General features: G+C 42.1%; 1 protein-coding gene across 1 annotated transcript in view; it reads left to right on the forward strand.

The window, feature by feature from the left end:
• LOC142255883 (interleukin-6 receptor subunit beta-like) overlaps positions 1-6,211 on the forward strand; it is a 65,503-nt gene extending 59,292 nt beyond the window's left edge. The window contains exons 10-12 of the mRNA XM_075327362.1: positions 1,797-1,893; positions 2,442-2,523; positions 5,807-6,211. Of these exons, the coding sequence (XP_075183477.1) occupies positions 1,797-1,893; positions 2,442-2,523; positions 5,807-6,091 (464 nt within the window). The 3' untranslated portion in view covers positions 6,092-6,211. The remainder of the gene's footprint in view (positions 1-1,796; positions 1,894-2,441; positions 2,524-5,806) is intronic.
• Positions 6,212-8,228: the final 2,017 nt, after the last annotated feature.

Below are 8,228 nucleotides of genomic sequence, written 5' to 3' on the forward strand. Positions count from 1 at the left end.
TATTAGTAAAGCATAACCGCTATAGGAATATTAAAACAATGAAAAAAACATTTGGCTTACTGGAAAAAATGGAAAACATGAAAAATGAAAATTGCATAACTGCTAAGGATATTTGAAATAGAAGAGATATTTAGAAAATGCATTGATCAATGCAATTGTGCCCGAAAACCACGACAAGGTAATCTCTTATTATTCGGGAACCTAACCGTAAATGCCTCTCTATATGCGACTAAAAATCTGCAGGTCTGGACAGATAGGCTCCTGGCTATATAAAGTGGTGAACAGAGCATAGCAGACGGCGGGGTTTTCAGGGTATAGTTATGTGGATGTTGTAATCTTTACCTTACTGTTATCCTAAAACATAGGGTCAGTGTGCTGGACTAAAAATACAGCTATCTGCATGTCAGTCAGCTGAATAAGCAATACACTATAGTCTGATCTTTCGACTGGCAGCTATCTTGCTCAGCTCTCCCATATACAGGAGCACTCATTCTGCCAAGTGTTCCTGTGTTCTCTATTAGAGCTGTTGCTAGATATCCCGGCAGTAGCTTATCATTCAGAGGACAATAGCATCTACACTCCGTAATCGGACATGCTAGATCCTTATTCCCCCGACAATACTGAGTTAGAGCCCCCAGACACATTGGACTGTCAGCAGAACTGGTTGATATTGGCAGGTTTAGAAAATTTTTGGTTAATGTGTATGGAGGTCTTAACTACTATCTGAAGGCTATGGGCACCCTCAGGGCATGTGCACACGAGGTCTTGTAGATGTCTGTGAACCCCCTGAGTTATTCAGATATAAGACACTTAAGGACAGTCGTCATTTTGTCCTCAAGCAACTTTTTTTTTTGCTTCTTGGTCGTTTTTTTCCAACATCTTTTAGCTTCCGTTTTTTATTTCATTTTCTTAATAAACTAGTATCAGAAGCTGCCCATATAATGGACTCTTCACTCTTAACTGCTTCATGTCTGAGGAAACCTGACGCGGTTAAAAAGAACTCCAAAGACTGAATATGAACAGCAAGTCGGTTTTACATTGCAGTATATGCGTTAATTTCTTTTACAATTTATTGTTTTTTCGGGCAGGTTACAGAGCGGATCTATCTGGAAAAAGAAAAAAATTGCTATGTGCACATACCCTTAGGGCTCCTGAGCACGTAAATGCTGAAATTTCTGCAGCGATTTGACAGCACACGTGCACTTCAAATTGCTGCAGAAACACTGTGTAATGGATGCAGTGTGTCTGCAGAATAGAAGACGATTTCATGCACTCAGGATGCTACCTCTCCCATAGACAGAATGGGAGCTGCATCCAAAGTGCACAAATTAATTGGCATGCTGCATTTTTGAAAGCACAGATTTGGGTCAAAATTTTAGCATCCAAATCGCTGCGTTCAAAAAAGCAACGTGTGCACGGATTATGCACAATCTTCATAGATTGTGCTGGGGACGCAGTACGCATGGATTTACGCTGCAGTGCAGAACGCAGCATAAATGCATGCTATTACGCAATGTGTGCACGAGCCCTAAGTCTGACTGATCAGAAGGGGGCGCCACCACTGACAGTGCCTAGGGCAGCATGAACTCCAAATACAGCCTTGACCAAGACCAAGGAAAATCTGCACAGCTAACTGGACAACAAAGCATAGTCAACCAGTGCAAGTGTACATGTAGCTATGTAAGACGGTGGACCTATGGTTGTTGCCTTGCTGAAGACATCAGTTGTTTTAATGCAATCATTGGTACAAAAAGACCTAATACTTGGATGTCTCTATTTTCTCTTTCTTTGAACAGATGGAGCCGAATTACGAATCATTATAATTGTGACTTGTGTTGGACTAGTCATCACTGTTGCCATACTAGTCCGAGGCTTTGCTTACACAGCTCACAGGTAGGTATGCCATGGCTACAATGTCAACTGTGTTTGATCAATGAAGGTTATGGATCAAATGAAACAAAATTGCAATTAATAAACCATTTTACCCCAATTCATCAAGTCTGAAGATTTTCTCGCCGGTGTTGATGAGGGGGCATGTTGCAGTTAGACGCCCCTGATTCATGAAGACGTACACACCTCTTCATGAATATGGAGAATCTGACGAGTGACGTGCACCTCCTTGTACTACACCAGGAGTCTTACTCTAGTTAGAAAATTTTTGGCATAGATAACCCCACAGCCATTCAAGTAGACAAACTGTGACGCCATGCCTCCGCTGTGCCCCCGTCCCACCCCAGTTAGAGAAACAGACATGGAAATGCCAAAAGTCACAACATTTTGGGCAACTCCGAGTTGCGCCAACATTTTGCAACTTTTCAAATTTTTACACCACTTTTTTGGCGGCATAAAAGCTTTGATGAATTGGTGCCATAATCTGCAATATTCAAACACCAACATTTTCTGGAAATATTGTCATATTTGTGATTTAAATATTTAAACAGAGCCAAGAAATGGTATTTTCCAGAAATTCCGAATCCAAAACATAGCCACATTTTCAAGATCAATCAAGCAGCCGGCAGAAAGGTATGAACACAAACCAGCTGCATATAAATGTAATTACTTATTGTATAAGTGATTGAGATATATTTGAACCAGTAATGCTTTATATAAGCGAGGAGGGACACATTTAGTCCTCATACCCACAGACATACTATAGATCTATTAGAAAGGAGTTGTAATAGTGTACCCATAGATTATCTGAAATCCTAATAGATGTCTGTATTACTCGGATTACATTTGGATTTGTATAGAATACAGGAAGAATTAGTTCCTGTATGATGTATTACCAATGATTGCATCTAGGGAAGATCAAATAAACACTCCCATCAAAGTTTTTATCCTCATAATACTGTATATTGCAGTCATATTATCTAGCACAGTGTGTTAACAATTGCCCATTTTTCCCTTCTACCCAATTACCGTAATTCTTATTTTTTTTCGTTAGGTCTATGACATCACATGATTAAAATTTGACTAGCTGAACCCTTTTAAGCTCTATGTAGAAACAGGAAGTCTCTTTTCCCTACACAAGTCGACACTAAGTCCCTGAATAAGGGAATAGGGAGCAGCTCAGTCATGCATTTAACACTAGAAGTCCCAGAGAGGGGTCATTTAACATTTCTACCATTGGAACCCTATGGAGCTCGAAATTCCTGGGACTTCTAGTGTTAAAAGTGGAATGATTCATGCAGGGACAAGAGACTTCCTATTTCTACATAGAGAAAAGAGAAGGATTTACTGGTAGAAAAGCAAAATGAGCTATTATAAGTACACAGCGCCATATACAGCTCTGGCAAAAATTAAGAGACCACTGTAAAATTGTCAGTTTTTCTGATTTTCCTCTTTATAGGTATATTTTTGAGTAAAATGTAAATTGTTCCTTTATTCTATAAACTACTGACAACATGTCTCCGAATTTCCAAGCAATACATTTTGTATTTATTTTCTGAAAATGAGAAAAATAACAATGAGAATTGTTAAATGAGAATGAAAATGAGAATTTGTCAAAATAACAAAGAAATGCATTACTTTCAGACCTGAAATAATGCAAAGAAAACAAGTTCATGATCATTTAGAAATAACAATACTAATCTTTTTTAACTCAGGAAGAGTTCAGAAAATCAATATTTTGTGGAATAACCATGATTTTTAATCACAGCTTTCATGCGTCTTGGCGTGCTTTCCACCAGTCTTTTACACTGCCTTTGGGTGACCTTATGCCACTCCTGGTGCAAAAATGTAAGCAGTTCTTCTTTGTTTGATGGCTTGTGACTATCCATCTTCCTCTTGATTACATTCCAGAGGTTTTCAATGGGGTTTAGGTCTGGAGACTGGGTTGGCCATGACAGGGTTTTGATGTGGTGGTCCTTCATCCACACATTGATTGAGCTAGCTTTGTGGCATGGCACATTGTCCTGCTGGAAAAAAACAGTCCTCAGAGTTGGGGAACACTGCCTGAGCAGAAGGAACCAACTGTTTTTCTAGGATAAACTTGTATGTGGCTTGATTCATGCGTCTTTCGCAAAGTTTAATCTGCCCAATTTCTAGAGTAAGGTAATATACTCTGATGAGTCTAATTTGTAGCTTTGCCCAACACCTGTTCCTCTAATGGTTAGACGGAAACCTGGAGAGGCGTACAAGCCACAGTGTCTTGCACCCACTGTGAAATTTGGTGGAGGATCGGTGATGATCTGAGGATGCTTCAACAAGGCTGGAATTGGGCAGATTAAACTTTGCAAACAACGTATGAATCAAGCCACATACAAGGTTATCCTGGAAAAACAGTTGCTTCCTTCTGCTCAGGCAATGATCCCCAAATCTGAGGACTGTTTTTTCCAGCAGGACAATACGCAATGCCACACAGCTAGGTCAATCAATGTGTGGATGAAGGACCACTATATCAAAACCCTGTCATGGCCAGCCCAATCTCCAGACCTGAACCCCATTGAAAACCTCTGGAATGTAATCAAGAGGAAGATGGATAGTCACAAGCCATCAAACAAGGAAGAACTGCTTACATTTTTTTCTCCACATCTGGGATGTCCTCGGTCAGCAATTACAAAGGGAGTTGCCAGCATCGGATCTTGATGATTTTCGTGACCAAGTGCATTCAGCGTGGCAGAACATTCTTCAGATAACTATTAATAACCTCATTAATAGCAGCTAAGGTGTTTAAGTGCAGATATTTCTGCATGCAGCGCTCATATGCCCATTTTTTCATTACTTGTATCAATAACATATCTATCAATTGTGATTTTCATAAATCCTTGACTTTTCCTTCTTAGTTGTGCAATTTAAATATCAAGAAGTATGTCTATTGTCACACTGAGCACCATAAGAATTTTAGTAAACAGTAAATAGCAAAGTTGCTTGTTTGTACAAGCACACATTTTAAGATGGAAATACAGTGCAAATGTATGTATTTTTGTCTAGAAGTTTTATGCACAATTTTTACACTTTTTGGCTTCTAAAGCCTCTATGTAGTACGGTACATAGCACACAAGAATGAGTTAGCAGTGAATCTGTGTTAGACTGATGGCAGTATATAGAACTAAGCTCCCTTCTCCTGGACCACATTCTAAGCAGATTTATGACCAATTGAACTTTAATGTGGTGTGACGCAGTGGTTGATGGGAGCTATATTCCTCCTAGCATGTACTTTTTGCACTGGTGAACAGCAGAGAAAATCTTATTCCTGGCTTGGATCTTCTCTGCTAGTTCAGGTTTTGAGGCAACGCCTGATGTGCACAGGTGTATGATTAGCACAGCAAAAATAGGCAGCCAGAACTTCAGTGTGTGGGTGATTGGGCTGGAGAACTGAAGCACGCTGTCTGTTGTGAAGGGAAAAGCAAACCTATATCTTAAGGGACTGGTATGTCCTGGACTTTTTGCTGTGCTGTATGCCAAGCTGGACTTTATCGTTTCTATCCTTGCTCTGAGGTAAGACTGTACATTTATGTTTGTGTATAAAACACTGACCGTTTTGGACTGGAAACCTGTGTGTGCCTCTTTACTGAATCCCTGCCATCGCCTACAAGAGCTGAATGCCTACAGTGGTCATACACCAGCTTGAAAGAAAGTTGAAAGTAAAGGTCGATAAATCTTACAAACCCTTCTTCAGGACAAGGCCACTGACTCACTCTTCAGCTTCTTCACCCTCTATGTATCACAGTACATATCTGGCTACATATTCTTTAAAACAGTTTGAGTAGATTTATGGTATGGGGCTGGGGATTTGAATAATTGGTGGAAACTCCTTTACTTTGCATTTGATCACTTTCCCTAATTTTGTTACTGTACTTCACAGACTTTGCTCATGCAGCTATCACCATTTGATGAAGAAGAAACTTGTTTTGAGCAGCTTGGTGTGGAGGTGGTGACTCAACAGACAGGTTCTCTGCCAGCAGAATCAAGTGTCCAGGAAATTAACAAGCATGTTTTGCTGAAAACCTCTAACCATCAGAAGATATCTCATGCCTATGCAGCAAAAGTAGACGATTACACCAACATGATGTCAGCAGTCAAAGTATTCCAACGTATGCCAGAAACTAGTAGCTACCTACAACAGCAGCCTACAGCAATACTGAAGTAGCAAACCTTAGACCTATACATACACTCAGAGGACTGCCTCCTCCTATATACCCTGGTGTGGGGCTGGTAACGCATTCCTAGTTCATTGCTGTAGCCAAAATATTTATAGTCCTAAAAGCAGCAGGAGAAAAAAACATCAGGCACTCACCATGGCTTGCTTGTGCAGGTTTCTGATTTATTCAATCATTCGGGCTTACATGTGCATAGGGGCTGGTGGGGAGGGAGAGGACGCTAAACACGTCCAACGACGACGGCCGTTTCGCACCCATCTGGTGCTTCAGCTGAAGCACCAGACGGGTGCGAAACGGCCGTCGTCGTTGGACGTGTTTAGCGTCCTCTCCCTCCCCACCAGCCCCTATGCACATGTAAGCCCGAATGATTGAATAAATCATAAACCTGCACAAGCAAGCCATGGCGAATGCCTGATGTTTTTTTCTCCTGCTGCTTTTATGTCATAATCTTGATCGCATCAGTGGCACCGCAGAGCGGTACTTTTCAGCCGATATTGAAGGACTTACTATCTTCCATGATATTTGGTGCGGATCAGTGCCCTGGATACTCTCCCTTACACAAAATATCTATAGTCCTGTTGTCTTTTCCACATCCATGTGTCTTATTGTGATTTTTGTCTAAGTTCGATTAAAAATATCTATGGTTTGAAGAAAGCCTGCAACTCCCTAAAATGCATTTTAAATGTGCTACACAGTGTTGTAGAAGACTTAACTCCTATAACAAACATATTAGCATTGTACCTGTTACTGCTACAGTGCCTGAGTGTCACGGGGTGTGATGAGGTAACTTGGAATAAGGGTGCCTACACTGACCCTAGGGCTACGGGGGCTCTAGCTGACTCTTTTCCCAGAGGTACTTCTGATGGTGAAGTGGTCTGTACTGTTATGGATGGATATGAAGATATGATGATACTCAAAATGGTGCTTGCACTGTGCACCACACCCATGTCTGCGCTCAGAAATCATAAGACTTTAACTATAAGACATTTGGTGATTTATGCGGATTAAGCACAATATGAAATACCCATATATATCTCAGTATGTTATTTCTTGCAGCTTGACCAATACTAAAAGAATATGCACCCTTGGATTGCATCCAAGAGACTCTCTAGAATATGCTTTAAGTTCCTTAAATAAAGTTAGTTTTCTTTCTGCTTTGATTAAAGCCTTTGTTCTCTGTGGATAATTTACATGCATGCAGATATTTGACTCTTAATTTGGCCTGCAGACATTTAAGACGGTTTATGAACATTTGAATTTGATTGCCCAAATCAGTTGGCACCTCAACGTGGGGCTAGAACGAGGCATCCAGACGACTGCAACTGTGACATTGCCTCCATTTCCCAAACAGACCACATGAGGGCAGAGATTGCAACCCCTTGATAATAAATTAATCATCTTATCTTAAAGGGAACCTGTCATCAGAAATTTCGCCTAAAACCTAACAGATTCCCCCTCTGCAGCTCCTGGGCTGCATTCTATAAAGGTCCCTGTTATGATTGTGCCCACTTTCTGACCGAAAAAAAGTGTTTATAAAGTTGTACCTTTTTGGCTTCTGATTCTGTAAATCCGTCACGGGGGCGGGCTGCCTGATGGCCGTTATTCTGCCCCCTGGTTCTGTATGCCGCCCCCATCGCTGATTTCAATACTTCTGGACGCCGCCCACTGCTCCAGCCATCCCCGCGCATGCCCAGTGCTCATCTCTCGGGGATGAGCACTGTGCCCAGCGTCACCGCTGGTGACGTGCACGCAGGGTTAAGATTATGGGCGGTGCTGTGATGTTTATTCCTAAGCAACCGCCCATAATCGCGGGGCCGCGCTTTTCCCCTCGGCCTGCTTCGGCCAGCAGCGCGCTTGCGCAGAACGAAGCAGGCCGAGGGGAAAAGCGCGGCCCCGCGATTATGGGCGGTTGCTTAGGAATAAACATCACAGCACCGCCCATAATCTTAACCCTGCGTGCACGTCACCAGCGGTGACGCTGGGCACAGTGCTCATCCCCGAGAGATGAGCACTGGGCATGCGCGGGGATGGCTGGAGCAGTGGGCGGCGTCCAGAAGTATTGAAATCAGCGATGGGGGCGGCATACAGAACCAGGGGGCAGAATAACGGCCATCAGGCAGCCCGCCC

The sequence above is a fragment of the Anomaloglossus baeobatrachus genome, chromosome 1 (assembly GCF_048569485.1).
Source record: "Anomaloglossus baeobatrachus isolate aAnoBae1 chromosome 1, aAnoBae1.hap1, whole genome shotgun sequence".
NCBI classification, from domain to species: domain Eukaryota; kingdom Metazoa; phylum Chordata; class Amphibia; order Anura; family Aromobatidae; genus Anomaloglossus; species Anomaloglossus baeobatrachus.